The sequence below is a fragment of the Cololabis saira genome, chromosome 13 (assembly GCF_033807715.1).
Source record: "Cololabis saira isolate AMF1-May2022 chromosome 13, fColSai1.1, whole genome shotgun sequence".
Classification (NCBI taxonomy): domain Eukaryota; kingdom Metazoa; phylum Chordata; class Actinopteri; order Beloniformes; family Belonidae; genus Cololabis; species Cololabis saira.
The window spans coordinates 46,097,510-46,114,895 of NC_084599.1; the positions used below are offsets into that span (position 1 = coordinate 46,097,510).

Here is a 17,386-nt window from a genome sequence, read left to right on the forward strand (position 1 = left end):
TTTTTTCCAAATGAGAATCGATAAAGAATTGAATCGTTAAGCAGAATCGAAAATGGAATCGGAAAAAATGGTATCAATTCCCATTCCTATTGCTGTTAACGTGGACGTGAGCGGCTCTACGTGTAGAACTGGACCTTCACCGACCCGTTGCTGAGCACCGACAGCACCGACGGCGCCGGGCTGGCGCTCCTGGAGTCGCAGGTGAAGCCGTGAGAGTCGTTGACGGCGTCAAAAACTCCCCCCAGCATCTTTGTGGGGACGTCGTCCCCCGGAGCCTAAGATAACGGATACAGATCATTCCCAGAGTTAAACGATAACAGATACAGATCATTCCCAGAGTTAAACGACGACAGATACAGATCATTCCCAGAGTTAAACGACAACAGATACAGATCATTCCCAGAGTTAAACGACAACAGATACAGATCATTCCCAGAGTTAAACGACAACCGATACGGATCATTCCCAGAGTTAAACAACAGATACAGATCATTCCCAGAGTTAAACGACAACAGATACGGATCATTCCCAGAGTTAAACGACAACAGATACAGATCATTCCCAGAGTTAAACGACAACAACAGATACGGATCATTCCCAGAGTTAAAGATACAGATCATTCCCAGAGTAAACCCTCCAGATCTCCCCGTAACAAACGATCCGATTGGCTCACCCCGGGGAAAAGGGGCGGGGCCGTAAACCTGGGCGTGGAGTGGTTGAAGGAGACGAGGAACCGCGGATCCTGCAGCTTCCTGGGCGGGGGCGACACGGCCGACACGCTGAAGTCTCCTGGACCAGGAAACGGTAGAAACTGCTGTTATCTTACTGGAATAAGCTTTTAAAAGCGTTATTTTACTGGAATAAGCTTTTAAAAGCGTTAATTTACTGGAATAAGCTTTTAAAAGCGTTAATTTACTGGAATAAGCTTTTAAAAGCGTTAATTTCCTGGAATAAGCTTTTAAAAGCGTTATTTTACCGGAATAAGCTTTTAAAAGCGTTATTTTACTGGAATAAGCTTTTAAAAGCGTTATTTTACTGGAATAAGCTTTTAAAAGCGTTATTTTACCGGAATAAGCTTTTAAAAGCGTTAATTTACCGGAATAAGCTTTTAAAAGCGTTATTTTACCGGAATAAGCTTTTAAAAGCATTATTTTACTGGAATAAGCTTTTAAAACAGTTATTTTACTGGAATAAGCTTTTAAAAGCGTTATTTTACTGGAATAAGCTTTTAAAACCGTTAATTTACTGGAATAAGCTTTTAAAAGCGTTATTTTACTGGAATAAGCTTCAGATAAAACTCTTACCTGATAGAAAGTCGTCTTTCTCCAGCAGGTCGTAAACGGTTTCCTTCTCCTCTCTGACAAGAAACAGGACAGTTTATTTATCCACCGTATCAAACCAGCCCCCGGGTCTGGCAGTCAGAAGGCGCGCCGATTTTTTCCAGTGTCCAGCCGCGGTACTGCAACAGAAAATCCCATGCGGCCCAGAAAGCTTTTTTCCCATAGGCCGCAATAGTAAAAGAGAAGCCTCTAAAACTGTTCACAGGAACCTCCAGCTGTAATCCCCGGCAATTACTAATCTTTGTATTCTATATTTTTAAGTCATGGACTTTATATCCGTCAAAAATGTTTTATAACGGCCAGAAAAGTCAAAGAAAAGTCTCTTTCTGGGCGTGACGTCACGGATGACGTCACAGCCGTGTCCGTGCATTCCACGGATGTTTATATTAATATATATTATGTAATTATATTATATTAATACATTAATCATATATGTGATGCTATACATGTAATAATATACATTAATTAAGATATTATATTAATACATATTATATTAATACTCGCGTCATTGCCCCGGGGCATGATGGGAGGCCCCAGAGCATCATGGGAGGTGACTCAACTGCGCATGCTCTATGGGCCGCTGTATGCGGAAGTAAACCCGGAAGTCAGAGATTTTTTCGGCTTATGCGCTGGCTGAGCAGAATGCATTGAAATGAATGGGCGGCCATTTTTAGTCTCCAATCCAGTTTCTATAATACATCCATGTATCAAACTCACAACCAAACATGCTGCAACATAGAAACATGTTCTGCTTCAGATCACTGAATGTAACACTTTGGTTTCTCATAACTTTTCCACCAAACCGGTTCCAGTTCTAGTTCTGGTTCAACTAGGAACCAGCTGAGACCGGTTTGTTTTTCCACAGCTCGGGTGCTAAGAGGAGCTACGTCAGTTACGTCTCCGCTAACGCCACTCACGCCTCCGCTAACGCCACTCGCGCCTTCGCGTCTCTGCTAACGTCACTCGCGTCTCTGCGTTAGCGTGAAAGTTTTAGCAACAACCAGGTATCTGCTTTAACTGGACCACGGAGGAGCTACGTGAACCAACATCTCTAAAAGACAGCTCGTCTCCTCCTCCCATGATGCTTTGCTGCATCCAGATTCATTCTGATTTGAAAATGTCTTAATAACTCCGCCCCCTCCGCTGACGTAAGCGGTTCTTTCCTCTAAACCAGTAAAGAGTTGGTGCTAGCTTGGAATAGGGTCGCCACCCGTCCCGTAAAATACGGAATTGTCCTTTATTTGAGAAAAAAATGTTGCGTCCCGTATTGAACTAATACGAGACGCGATTTTCACTAACGCCCCATACACACGTCTGTCACACACACACACACCTCAAACCTAAATGTATCAATAATGAACAAAATAAAACACAGGAAACATTAAGGCCAGCAAAATCTTAGTGGCGGGACAACAGGACCTGCTGCGTCTGTGCCCAGATCTTTCTATGTTATTATTATTATTATATATGTGTGTGTGTGCCAGACAGCGCTGCGGGGACTCGGGCTTCACCTCCAGGTAGGAGTTGGGAATTAAAAGTTCCGTATTGAACCAATACGGACATATATTATGCCAGGCCCGGTTCTACGATGGTGCATAAGCATCAGCATTGCACCCTCAGTTTGTGTTTGCTGCTCAGTTGAAAAGACGAAAAGAAAACTGACAAATGCGCCCGCGTTAAGCCTGATTTATGGTTCCGCGTTAAATCGACGGCGTAGGGTACACGTGCGACACGCACCGTACGTTAACATCCCCGCTTATTATACGCTCTAAGCTCTAAGTGTCATTCACTCATCTCTGTGCAGCAGTTCCTGCACCAGCAAGACGCTGATCTCTGATTATGGCTCACAGTTTATGAAAACCCCAAATAAAAAATAAATTAGAGAATATTTTATGAAATCAATAAACAATTCCATCATCAAAATTATAACAAATAAAGGTTTAACATATCTTGCTTTGCATGTAATAAGACTATGTAATATATTAGTTTCACCTTTTAAGTTGAATTATTGAAATAAATGAACCTTTACACCATATTCTAGTTGAATTATTGAATTAACTTTTACACCATATTCTAGTTGAATTATTGAAATAAATTAACTTTTACACCATATTCTAGTTGAATTATTGAAATAAATTAACTTTTACACCATATTCTTCACCTGAAACAATATTCTACACCTTGGCTGATGTTACATACATAGCATAGCTATTTCAGCTGCTATATGGTTGTCTGTCTGTACAGTCATGCAAGTTCAATGCTATTAAAGAACACGTTTTTTCATATAAAATAAACACATTTTTATTCAGTTTAGAAGTTTTGGGGCTTTTTTTTGGCTCCTGCGCTGCTGAAATTGGGGCGTCCTTTATTTCAATTTTTTGGAGGTGGCAACCCTACCTCGGAACCGGAGCCAGTTCTTTGTCAGTGGAAACAGAAAGTCTGGTTCCAAACTCAGCACTGGCCCAGAACCAGAACCAGAACCAGAACTGGTTTGGTGGAAAAGGTGTATTTGTTTAAGGTTAAAGTGTCAGAAACACTTAGTGCAGCATCGTCTGCGTGTGAGACGCCTTGCAGACGGACCTCTGTGGAGTGGAGGATGCTGGGTAACGGTGCTGGGGGGATTCTGGTTCCTGCTGGTCCACAGCGACCAGGGCGATGGGCAGCGGCGCCGCAGGCTTCCCCCCGGGCCGGACCCAGGACCACAACCCGGTCAGGAACCAGTGGCCTGGAGACGGCAGAACAAACGCTCGTTTAAACACGATTAAAACACGTTTAAAACAACCACAGCTGACCAAAGGGCTGGACAGAATAAATAAGACAAAACAGCTCAAGACATAAAATGTTAAATAAAATAAGTAAAGACATAAAATAAAAGGTAACAGTCATAGTTACCATCGATCAATAAAATAAAATAATAATAATTAAAGCTGCAAGCAGCGATGAACGGGCCCTCACGCGTGCAATTTCCACCAATAAAAAGGTCAAGGACTCAAAACCGAGTCCGATGACACCACCATGACTCTTTATGTCAAACCATTCAAAAGTTATGATAGAAAGTAGGAACTATCAGATATGGACCAATCAGCTACTAGTATCACTTCCTGTTTAACGTTGAAGTTTGACGCGGCGCCACGGCCACGCCATTTCACCAAAACTCATGATTTTAATAACTTTTCATGGTTAACGTCTTCTGTGTCTCCTGAGCGAGTTTTATGTGGAACGGACAATCCTGCTAGGAGGAGTTCGTTAAAGTACGACACGTGAAAATGGAAGAAACTGCGCCAAAATTACACAATTAAAAATGGCCGGGTTCCTGCCCAACGACGCGGCCGGTTCCCTGCGTTGGTTCCTACCTAGAGATGTATTGGTTCCTACCTAGGGACGTGGCCAGCAGCAGCAGGCTCAGGCCGGCCAGGTCCAGGGCCGGCTGCTGGTTCACCTCGGCCACGGCGTTCAGGGGAACCGTGAGCAGCAGCGCCGCCCGGGAAAAGCCTGGGCAGCGCAGGAACGTCAGCAGGACGGCACCGACCACGAAGTAGCCGGCGTGGGCGACGCACGTCCACATGGCCGTCAGACTAAGACCTGAAACACACGGGAGAGAAACACTGAATCAGTTATTATTGGATCAATGTAGACGTAGAGGTAGAGATGGACTCAGACTCAGACCGGAATTATAACCAGCCTAACGCCACCTTAAAGGGATTGTGACATGAAAAACAAATTTTTCTTGATTTTTTGTGTTTTGTTGGGTGTCTTGACATCAATTACACCCAAAAAACAACGAACTTTTAACATTCAGTGTATTGTGTGCTTTCTGGGATTTTCCGCATAACTATGCAAAAACAGCTCATCTGGTTTGGTGGCGGGTCGTTACGTAACGACCCGCTAAATCACCGCCCCCTCCACCCAGCTCCCTGCCTCCTCTCCTCTCCAGCGCACCATAAAGGCTGATTTATGGTTCCGCGTTACACCGACGCAGAGCCTACGGCGTAGGGTTACGCGGCGACGCGCACCGTACGCTGAACCCTACGGCGTAGGCTCTGCGTCGATTTAACGCGGAACCATAAATCAGGCTTAACACGGAGCTGTTTAGAGCCTCTTTTGTTCTAATCACCGGAGGAAAACTGCTAAGAAGACCCGCGGCCACTGACTGGACTTAAGATAAGGAGACACTGCTGCTTGCATGCCTTTATTTTTATGATTGTTTGCTGTGGTTCGCCCTGCTGCTTTTCTGTGCATGCTTCGCCTGTCGCTCCCGGCTTAACTCTCCGACGCCGCTGTTAGAAGTCCGGTTCGGTGTGCGCACGGACTTCATCCCCGGCTGTAGTCGCCCTGTCTGGGCTGTGTGTGTGGGTGTTTGTGGTTCGGTGTGCGCGCGTGTGTGTGAAGACGGCAGAAGTTTGTAGCAGTTGGTTGGAGGAGGAGGTTTGGAGGAGGAGCGGAGCAATGATTGACAGGAAAGGGGGTAAAGGAAGCGTTTTTCACGGCGCAAAAAAACACTGTCATAAAAAGCCAGGAATGGAGTACTGGAGTGAAGTTTTTCTTGTTAAAACCTTTTAGACACATTTGAGGGATGTTGGCCAAGACTTTTAATAGTGTTAAAAGCATGTTAAAAATGATGTCACAATACCTTTAAGAACATAAAGGTTGAAAGATCTGGTGTCTCAGCAGGACCTGGAGACACTAGTCCCTGCTCGATTATTGGACCAGCGTCTTTACAGTTAAAAGGATCAGTTAGATGCAGCTCATCCAGAACTCTGCTGCTCCGCTCCTAAAGGCCCTGACACACCAACCCGACGTCGCCCACTCTCGGCCGACTGCTGTGTCGGCTGCGTCGGCTGCGTCTGGCTCACTAGACACACCGCAGATACGACACCCGACGGCGAACTAGCACGTACGTTCTGTGCATGCGTGAGCGGTAAATTCCCCTCCATACCAGCAGGCAGCGCTAGTCTGTATTCAGGGGCTCAAGGAGGAGGACAGCGCTTTTTTTTTTTCAAAGCTTTATTGAGAAAACACAAGTGCAATACAAAACAGACAAACAAAACTCTGTGGAGAATTACCGCTACTGAAATAAATCATTTAGGAAGATAAATGTTGGTTTAATGATGAAATCTAACAGTTGTAGCTACGCCTGTTAAGAAATTTGCTCAGAAAATTTCGGGATTTTTCTGCCTGCCGGTTTGGGAGCAAGATTTATGGTTCCGCGTTAAATCGACGCAGAGCCTACGGCGTAGGGTACGGCGTACGGCGTGCGTCGCCGCGTAACCTACACCGTAGCTCTGTGTTGGTGTAACGCAGAACCATAAATCAGCCTTTATTCTGGCGCGGTTTGAAAAAAACAAACGAGTGATTATGTACATTCACTGAGTGAATATTATGAAAGTAAAATATTTATGTCTCGCTAGAAATGTAATCAAAATGCATTTTTATGCAGAAACTAACTCAAAATATTGATTTTATTCATAAGAAATGGCCGCCATGTTTTTTTTTTATTCAGTCCGCAAATGACGACGAAAAGCATTCTGGGTAATTCTGGGAACAGCCAATCACAGAGTGAGCTGTTTGACCGACGGCCGACGCCGATTCAACATGTCAAGTCGGCTGAAAAGCTCCCGACGGGAGGCCGACCTGTGGCGACGTGCGGGACACACCGGGGAAACTAAAGACAGACGCACCGACGGCCGACAGTCGGCCTGGTGTGTCAGGACCTTAAGACCAACAAATACTCCTGTTCCACCGAACCGGTCTCACCAGCCCAGGTATCTGGATCAAACCGGTCTCACCAGCCTAGGTATCTGGATGGACTTTATTAAATATTAATAATTGTTGAATAAAATTATCAATAACTGATAACTGAACAGCGCCCCCCTACGTGTGGCACAACAAAATGGTGCCCCGTGTGAGGCTCTGAGTAATAACGGCATGTGACGGAATTTGTGTGAAATAAACTAACATTAATTTTGATCGGGAAAGAACATTTTTATTTTTCTTCCCCTCTCTCATTAATATCGGATTCTAGGATTATTTTAAAACTTCCTTGTTTTAATGGCAACCTCGCTTCACTAATGGTTGTTTGCTTTGTTAAGTTCTTTCATTTTATTAATTTGAATTTTATTTATTAATTTATTTTATTTAGTTCCACCGAACCGGTCTCACCAGCCCAGGTCCAGGTATCTGGATCAAACCGGTCTCACCAGCCCAGGTCCAGGTATCTGGATCAAACCGGTCTCACCAGCCCAGGTCCAGGTATCTGGATCAAACCGGTCTCACCAGCCCAGGTCCAGGTATCTGGATCAAACCGGTCTCACCAGCCCAGCCCAGGTATCTGGATCAAACCGGTCTCACCAGCCCAGCCCAGCCCAGGTATCTGGATCAAACCGGTCTCATCCGCCCAGCCCAGGTATCTGGATCAAACCGGTCTCACCCGCCCAGCCCAGGTATCCCTGGATCAGCGCCAGGCGTTCCTCCACGCGGGTCTGCGTGGCGTCCATGTAGCGCAGCATGACGCCCAGCGTGCCGTTCATGCGCTCCAGCTTGGCCATCAGGTCGGCGTAGTACTGGGCGGTCCGGTCCTGGTACTGCAGGAACTCCAGCAGGCTGGTGTCTGAGGACAGAGACACATGAGACTCAGCACAGAGTTAACGTGGACAGAAGAGCTGGTTCCTCACCGATCTTCTGGTGGATGTCCTGCGCCTGTTAAGCGGTTTTCACATAGAGGGCGCACAGCGACAGCCGCCGGCTTTCCCGTTCATTGTGTATGTGCTGCCGCTGCGCAGGGGCGCAGGGTCTGCCGCCGAGGTCGGCGGCGCGCAACAGGGCGCACGCCGCTGACTTTGCACGGCGGCAAAGGGTCTGGCGCCGTTTTCCCCACTCGTTGGGACGTACAGTAGCTACAGCTCCGTTTGCAAAATGTATCTGTCCCTGCTTTAAAGAAAAGCACTGGCTTTAGTTCTGAGGAGGAGACGAGCAGCAAGGAGGGGATGGGTCCATGAAATGTGGACATGTAGTGCTTCAGTTTGCAAAAGTATTGACACGTGGTCTTTTCATAACCATATATTGATAAATGATTCAATTGATCCTGATATGAGGCATGGAAATGCTATATTTTTGTGAGGTTAATTCAACCTTTGAACTTGTTTCTTCCTTATGAAACTGTCACATGCTTTGCTAACAGATGTCACAGCAGCCATTTCCTGATCTACTCAGGTCTTCGACTGTCCTGGTGACAGCTGACCACTGTAATGTCAGGACTCAATCACACATTATCACTTCCACCCCGTTGTTCACCGTCTAACCGTTTACTGTTGACAGTCCTAATATGGTCATTTCCTGTCAAGTTTCTTAATAAAAGCATCATGCAGAGGGGAGGAACTTGGGGAAGCTCAGGGGTTCTCAATGAGGAGTTCTCCCACGTTGCCCTGCACTCCTCTGCTCTCCCCCTCCTGCAGGAGTGCGCTAAAAACCCACTCCAAGGTAGTCTCTGTGTCTTTCCTTGTTATGAATTTATGTAATGTTGATTTGGACCCAACAATTTTATTTTAAATTAACATTTTATTGTTAAAAGAGCAAAAGAATATCACATTTCTACCACTTTTAAACACACCAGGTATGTCCAAATTCTGGGACATTTCCCTCCACTTTTGTCCCTTTTTATTGATGTCCCGATAGGCAGAGGGACCAGACCTGGAACCAGGACCAGACCTGGAACCAGCAACCAGCTCCTCACACAGACAAGATTATTCTTTCCTCCATCTTGATCGTCTAGGACAGTGATTCTTAACCATAGGGCCGCGGCCCACACTTGGGCCGCGAGCGCCCCCTAGTGGGCCGCGAAAAAAATTCTGTTTTGTAGGTTTGGGCCGCGGGGGCCGCGGGACTGCATCCCGACCATGTGGTGGCGCTAATACATTAGTCAGTTGTTACTGACTGCCAGCCGGTGGAGGAGGGAACCAAGAGGAAGAAGCGGGGGAGGTTCTATAAAAGAGGAGAATAATGCCGCGGCACGTTCCATTTACCTCGGACACTCATCTAGCTGCACGTGTACTATTAAGGCCTGTATTTACGGAGAAAATCCTTTATTTTGCACAAAATAGGTTTAAATCCGCCAGGATAAGGGATCGTTTACTTGGTCTGCGCTCAGAGTCGGCTTGGATCTGCCAGTATCAGGGATTGATTACTTGGTCTGCGCCCAGCAACGGGGAGAGCGAGCGCGGCGTGATCCTTTATTTTTATATTCTCCATCGTGGCCACAACTAAGCCCAAAGCCCGAAACAGACTCAGAGCAACTCTGGATGCTACTCTGAGAGTGAGCCTTTCCCCCATTCCACCCAGACTGGACCTGATTGTGTCTCAGAGGCCCAAGTGTCTCATTAAGAGCTGCAGATAAAAAGGAAATTGTATTTTTTTTTATATGTATATGAAAGAAAATAAAGATTCTTCTGGTTCTGCTATGCACAAATATAGTTTCATTTGCACTTTATTTCAATTTTATTTACAGTTTATTTAATTTAAAAACATTATTTTTAATGTATTTATTTTACTTTTTATTAATAATAATGGCTTGGTTTTATATAGCGCCCTTCAAGACACCCAGAGCGCTTTTTACAGAGACCATTATTCATTCCTACACATTCTCACCGGTGGTGGTAGCTACGTTTGTAGCCACAGCTGCCCTGCAGACTGACAGAAGCGTCAGTCGGCCCTTCCGACCACCACCAAACATTCAAAAACATTCACACGGGGCAAGGTGGGTAAGGTGTCTTGCCCAAGGACACTACGACAGCAACTGGTACGTAGCGGGATTCGAACTGCCGACCTTCCGATCATTGGACGACCCGCTCTACTGCCATCCATTGATTGCTTTATATGTATATATATTTTTTATTCTGAGTCCTTCCTTTTTTTATTTAAGTAAAATCTAATTATTGATCTTTTTTTATTAATAAGCCTGAACTGATTGATTTGTCCTAGTATAAATCAAGCTTGACGTGTGCATGTTAACATTGACATGTTTCATAAAAGTCTGTGATGATCATTTTATTTGACAAGGTTTTTACTTGGGCCCTGGGCCGCTCTGTACTGAAAAAATTGGGCCTCGAGGTCAGAAAGGTTAAGAACCCCTGGTCTAGGAAAATCTAGATGGCTGACATGAGGATTTCATGGACCCATCCCCTCCTTGCTGCTACTCGTCTCCTCAGTAGAACTAAAGCCATGGCTTTTCTTTGAACCAGGACAGATGCATTTTGCAAACGGAGCTGTAGCTACTGTACGTCCAAACGAGTGGGAAAACGGCGCCAGACAGGAAAAAAAATTTCCGGCCGCCAAGCAACTTGCAGCAAATATGCGCGCTGCTCTGCGCCGACTCTGCGCCCACCCCGGCGGTGTGCGCGGTGCAAACCGCGTTCTATGTGAAAGTAGCTTTACTCACCGATCTTGTGGTGGATGTCCTGCGCCTGCAGACGGACGTCCGTCAGGTCCTGAACGATGGCCTTGTGTCCGTCCTGCACCTCCGAGTTCTGGCTCTGCAGACGCTCGCTCACGTTCTCTGGAAACGGCAGGATCACAACTTCATACCAGTTTAAATGGAGCATTTGACAAATATAACCTTTCTGGGAAGCTTTAGAAACATCAGAAAAGGACGACCGGGTGTCTACAGGTTTGACTAAGTTAAATGTAAGACTTTAATACATTTTTCAAACTAAATTTAAGACCAAAACGACGGTTGCACACTTTTAACCCATATTTACATTCACCCATATTTGGAGACTACGCTGACTAAGAAATCCATCGCTGAGGTCCAGGTTGCCAGATCTGACAGGTTTCAGCCCAAACGTGACGTAAAACCCGCGGAAATAATGAAAAACCAGCCTGAATCAAACTTTCTCTATGTTAAAACCATCAATTATTAAATGCATTATAAATTTGAAGTCATAAGCAAATGAAGCTTCACAACACCACTAAAGAAGTAGTTCAGGATCCAAATAAAGACTACAATTAAGTGAGTAAATCAAAAAGCAAATAAAATAGAGTTTAATGTGTAAGTTTCTACTTTTCTCCACCATCATGGAAACGTTTCTGTTAACATTTTCTCCTAAATATTTAGTAAAAACCAGGAAAAGAAGACCAAATCCTATTCTCTATGTTAAAACTGTAAATTATTAAATGCGTAATACATTTCAAGCTTCACTTCACCACTAAAAAGTTCAGGCTCCAAACAAAGACTACAATTAAATTGAGCAGATTAATCATTTTATTGTGTAAGTTTCTACTTTTCTTTGCCATCATGGAAACTTTTTTGGTAATAATTTCTGCTAAATATTTAGTAAAAACCAGGAAAAGCAGCCCAGATTTTATCAACCCGCCCAGTCCTGGATTATTCATCCCCATTAGGCTGAAACCTGCCCAACCTGGCAACCCTGGCTGAGGCGTCCAACAACTGGAAACAGATTTATTTATACTCAAAACGATTAAATAAACTTTTTAATGATGACCGGATAAATTCCCTCTGATATTAAGACCCTTGGATTGAGATTTGAGACATTTAAAGGCCGTATTTTATCAGAAATGGACTTCCAGGACTCACCCATCTTGCTGGCGATGCCCTGGATGAGCTGGGCCACCAGCTCCTGGCCCGAGGCGATCAGCGCCTTCTCGTGGCCCAGACGCTGCAGGTTCTCCCGGAGCGAGGCCTCCACGTGGCCCTGGCCCTCGTGCAGCCGGCCCTGCTGGGCCTGCAGGTCCTGGTGTCCGTCCAGCAGCTGCTGCAGGGAGGCCGAGGTGAGCGCCTTCAGCTGCTGCTGCCCGTCCTGATGGAGAGAGACATCAGTCAGAGAGAGATCCGTCCTGACGGAGAGACGTAGACCACGTTTACATGCAGGTAATGATGTCTCCGCCCGTCCTGACGGAGAGATCCGTCCGTTGTCGGCTAGGTTCAGGGTCCTGGGGGGACCAGGTCCAGGGTGTCTCACCTTGAGGTCCTGCATGGCGTCCAGCTGGCTGCTGGCCGTGTGCATCAGCGCGTTGACCGTCAGCTCCGCCCGGCGCCGGAACAGCTGCTGCCGGACGGCGTAGCAGACGCTCCGCGCTCGGTTGCTCACGATGTGGTAGGAGGTCCAGGTGTCGGCGTCCATGCCGGCCGTGCAGGCCCGGAGGGTCTGGGGGTCAGAGGTCAGAGACGGAGGTCACGACGGTCTGGGGGTCAGAGGTCACGACGGGCTGGGGGTCAGAGGTCACGACGGTCTGGGGGTCAGAGGTCACGACGGTCTGGGGGTCAGAGGTCAGGACGGTCTGGGGGTCAGAGGTCAGGACGGTCTGGGGGTCAGAGGTCAGGACGGTCTGGGGGTCAGAGGGCGAAATAATTAGCCCTTGAGCCCCCCTGAAGGACTCAAAAGCCAAATTTAGGGGGGGTCTCAATGTTGTCAAAAAAATAAATAAATTAGGCTATATAATATAATATGATCATTAGATTGTCACTAATGGTCAATTAAATGTTTAAGAGATCACCATATCAAGTATTCACAATTCCAAACTTTTATTGGTTTAACACAAGTCCTGCACCTTTATGTATGCAAATTAGCCATGTGCGCCAGCACAGCGCAACGAGGCTTTTCCGCAGTTAATAACACGGACAGCCAGGCGCGCAACAGGTTTCGCGAAGAAAGCCTGTCTGCACTCCTGTTTGTGACCTCAACGGACCTCCTCTGGACAAATTGGACCCGGTTCCATTTGTCAGAAGCTGGATTAAAGCAGGACATCGCCTCTCTTCTTCCTGGAAACCAGGACGGAAAGCACAAGAAGTCGAGAAAAGGCACACCCCTCCTCCCCCCCGGCAAAAAAACAAACAAAAAAAAAAACTGGGTTTGTATGTGTATGCATATGTATGTGTATGCGTATGTATATGTATATATATATATATATATTAAATATAGTAACAATGCACATATATATGCCTTAGGTTTTTACCAGCATGGTATTAACCATTAATACGCGTGCAGACAAGGCATAAAAAAAGTAAAAATAAATAAAAAAAGAGAAAAGGCACATTTGGTCTATTTTAACTTAAGGTAAGAGGCCAGCCTGCTTAATATGGCCTGAACCCACCTGAGAGCTAATGTTTTTTTTTATTTTTGTTATTATTATTTTGCATTATGGCCTGTTATGAGTGTGATTTATGTGTAAGCTGCGTAAACCCACCTGTGGAGAGCCATCATGTCTCTTTTGAATTTTGCATGATGACCTGTTATGAGTGGAATTTGTGAATGTGTTCACATGTTTTAACACAGCTCCAGCTGTGTTAAAACATAATTTCCTGGATGGTTACGTAACGTTAAATAATCAGTCATCATTGTGCAGGCTGAGGATCTGTTTAAGTGCACTGATTGCACGTCTCGGGTCAGTGTTTTACCGTGTCTTGGTCAGTTTTTTACCATATCTTGGTCAGTTTTTACCATGTCTCCGGTGAGTTTTTTACCATGTCTCCGGTGCAGGGGAAGGTCTGCCGTCCCTCCGTCTCCGCCTGGCAGTTGAACAGTTCCACTCCCAGTTTGGCCAGATCTTCCTCGGAGAGGTTTCCACAGCTCGACCTCAGGCGCGCCACCACCTGGTGAAGACGAGCATTACACCACCTGCAGGACAGATCTACACCACCTGCAGGACAGATCTACACCACCTGCAGGACAGATCTACACCACCTGCAGGACAGATCTACACCTGCAGGACAGATCTACACCACCTGCAGGACAGATCTACACCACCTGCAGGACAGATCTACACCACCTGCAGGACAGATCTACACCACCTGCAGGACAGATCTACACCTGCAGGACAGATCTACACCACCTGCAGGACAGATCTACACCACCTGCAGGACAGATCTACACCACCTGCAGGACAGATCTACACCACCTGCAGGACAGATCTACACCACCTGCAGGACAGATCTACACCACCTGCAGGACAGATCTACACCACCTGGTGAAACAGAGCATTACACCACCTGCAGGACAGATCTACATCACCTGCAGGACAGATCTACATCACCTGCAGGACAGATCTACATCACCTGCAGGACAGATCTACATCACCTGCAGGACAGATCTACATCACCTGCAGGACAGATCTACATCACCTGCAGGACAGATCTACATCACCTGCAGGACAGATCTACATCACCTGCAGGACAGATCTACACCACCTGCAGGACAGATCTACACCACCTGCAGGACAGATCTACATCACCTGCAGGACAGATCTACATCACCTGCAGGACAGATCTACATCACCTGCAGGACAGATCTACATCACCTGCAGGACAGATCTACACCACCTGCAGGACAGATCTACGTCACCTGCAGGACAGATCTACGTCACCTGCAGGACAGATCTACACCTTTACAGATCTACGTCACCTGCAGGACAGATCTACACCACCTGCAGGACAGATCTACATCACCTGCAGGACAGATCTACACCTTCACAGATCTACACCTCACTGTACAACCTATCAGTGAATCTTAATAAAATTAAGTTGAAATAACTTTCAACTTAATTTTATTAAGTTGAAAGTGGTAAAGTGGTAAATTTGATCAAGTTACCATTGTTTTAACTATGTATTGTGGAGCACGACCCAGCATAAGTTTTTCACAATGCATGTACTTGTACATTCTGTGTGACAAATAAACACCTTGAACCTTGAACCTTGAACCTAACTTAAACGTTGGAAAAAGTTGTGGTCACTCATTTCCATCAGTTCAGACTCAAACATGAATTAAATGTTTGAATCTGGTATAAGATGTTTGTTTGTTTTGTGTTAAATAAACTTAAAGTTGAGTTATTTAAGTTATGACAACTGAAATTAATTGAGTAGCTAGAAGTTGTGACGACTAGAATGTGATCATTTAATTTAGAGAAATAAAACTGAGTAACTTGAACTTGAGTGCTAACATTTATGTAAAAAAGATTAAATTAAGTTATTCTGGCTTGATGCAAATTAACACAATCAACACTTTTTAAATAAGTCAAGGAAATACGACATATGAGTGTATAATACGTATTAGTTTTAAGTTCAGTTTACTGAATGAAATAGTATCAAATTTATTTAACCAAGTTACCTTAACAATAAATATTTGAGTTACTTGAACCTCAATGGAATATTTTTACACTTGAATTGTTTGAGTTAATAAACTTAAATGGTTTTAGGCGATTAGTTTCCTCAAACAGTTTGAGTTGAACTAACTTAGAGGTTTTACAGTGTACCGGTGGTAACTGCACTTATTCTGCAGGCTTTGAATGCAAAAGTACGTCTGATAAAAAATGCATTTATTTATTATGCATTATTACATTATTACTCATCAGCCAAATAAAAAAAAAAAAAAAAAAAATTGGAACTGACAAAATAATACATTCTGTAAATGTATCAAATGACCAATAGCCCCAAAAATAAAAGAGATGCAATTTAAGATTTTGAACAATGTAGCTGCTGAATTTCTGCGGAAAAGATTTAACTTTGTAGTAGAACATGTGGGTTTTGCCTAGAAGAGCATTTATTTATGGTGTATTATTCCAAACTCCTGTTATTCTGGTTTGTGCATACGCCCCTAACGTCGACTGTCCTAATTTTATGACTTCCTTATCGTCATCAATCCCATGCCTGAACTCGCATCATCTTATTTTTGGGGGAGACCTTAATTTAACTGTTAATCCTATTCTTGATAAATCAAACCCAAAAAACCTAACCCCTTCCAATATGGCTAAGACGCTTACTACACTTATGGATCAAATTGGTAGTGTGGATGTGTGGCGTTTATCACCCTACAACAAAAGAGTTCTAATTTTATTCGCATGTTTATCAGACATATTCCCGCATTGATTATTTTTTTTAGACAAAACAATTATATCCTCAGTAAAATCATGTGAATACTCAGCAATATTTATCTCAGACCACGCTCCTCTTCTCTTAGATCTGCAGTTGTCTCCAAAATGTGAAAAGCGCTTAAATTGGGGATTTAATACTGGTTTATTATCATCTGACAAATTTTGTAGATTTATTTCAGAAAAGATTTCATTTTTCATACAAGATAATAAATCTGATTCACTCTCTCCTTCGCTTCTATGGGAAACTTTAAAAGCAGTAATAAGAGGAGAGATTATATCTTACAGTGCCAGAGCAGGTAAGCAGAGGAAACAGAGACAATAAGAATTGATGGAAGCAATTTTGACCGGGCAGACCCAAACGGATTGTGAGGGTCTGTTGGGAACGTCTGGCTGAGCCCTCTGTCAGGGACATCTTCAACTCCCACCTCCGGGAGAGCTTCTCTCGGATCCCGGGGGAGGCGGGGGACATTGAGTCCGAGTGGACCATGTTCTCTGCCTCCATTGTCAACGCGGCGGCTCGAAGCTGCAGACGCAAGGTCTCCGGTGCCTGTCGTGGCGGCAATCCTAGAACCCGGTGGTGGACACCGGAAGTACAGGATGCCGTCAGACTGAAGAAGGAGTCCTACCGGGCTATGTTGGCCGGTGGGACTCCTGACGCAGTAGATGGGTACCGGCAGGCCAAGCGGGCCGCGGCTCGGGCAGTCTTGGAGGCAAAAACTCGGGTCTGGGAGGAGTTCGGGGAGGCCATGGAGGAGGACTTTCGGTCGGCCTCGAGGAAATTCTGGAGGACCGTTCGGCGCCTCAGGAGGGGGAAGCAGTACTCTGCCGGCACCATTTATGGTGCTGGTGGGGAGCTGTTGACCTCGACTGGGGACATTGTCGGACGGTGGAAGGAATACTTTGAGGATCTCCTTAACCCGACTGACATGCCTTCCACTGAGGAAGCAGAGGGTTGGGGCTCGGAGGCGTGCTCATCCATCACCCAAGCCGAGGTCACCGAGGTGGTTCGTAAGCTCCTCGGTGGCCGGGCACCGGGGGTGGATGAGATTCGCCCTGAGTACCTCAAGTCTCTGGATGTCGTAGGGCTGTCTTGGCTGACACGCCTCTGCGACATTGCATGGAGGAAGGGGACAGTACCGCTGGGGTGGCAAACCGGGGTGGTGGTCCCTCTG

The 17,386-nt window shown here is 45.5% G+C and overlaps 1 protein-coding gene across 1 annotated transcript in view; it reads right to left on the reverse strand.

Annotated features, from left to right (window-relative positions):
• The window catches only part of bmb (brambleberry), a 30,280-nt gene that overhangs the window by 1,979 nt on the left and 10,915 nt on the right, over window positions 1-17,386 (reverse strand). Inside the window, exons 3-12 of the mRNA XM_061738921.1 lie at window positions 13,813-13,941; window positions 12,311-12,496; window positions 11,926-12,148; window positions 10,771-10,887; window positions 7,768-7,947; window positions 4,716-4,922; window positions 3,921-4,065; window positions 1,305-1,357; window positions 674-789; window positions 145-275 (exon numbers count right to left, since the gene is read on the reverse strand). Coding sequence (XP_061594905.1) covers window positions 145-275; window positions 674-789; window positions 1,305-1,357; window positions 3,921-4,065; window positions 4,716-4,922; window positions 7,768-7,947; window positions 10,771-10,887; window positions 11,926-12,148; window positions 12,311-12,496; window positions 13,813-13,941 — 1,487 coding nt within the window. The remainder of the gene's footprint in view (window positions 1-144; window positions 276-673; window positions 790-1,304; window positions 1,358-3,920; window positions 4,066-4,715; window positions 4,923-7,767; window positions 7,948-10,770; window positions 10,888-11,925; window positions 12,149-12,310; window positions 12,497-13,812; window positions 13,942-17,386) is intronic.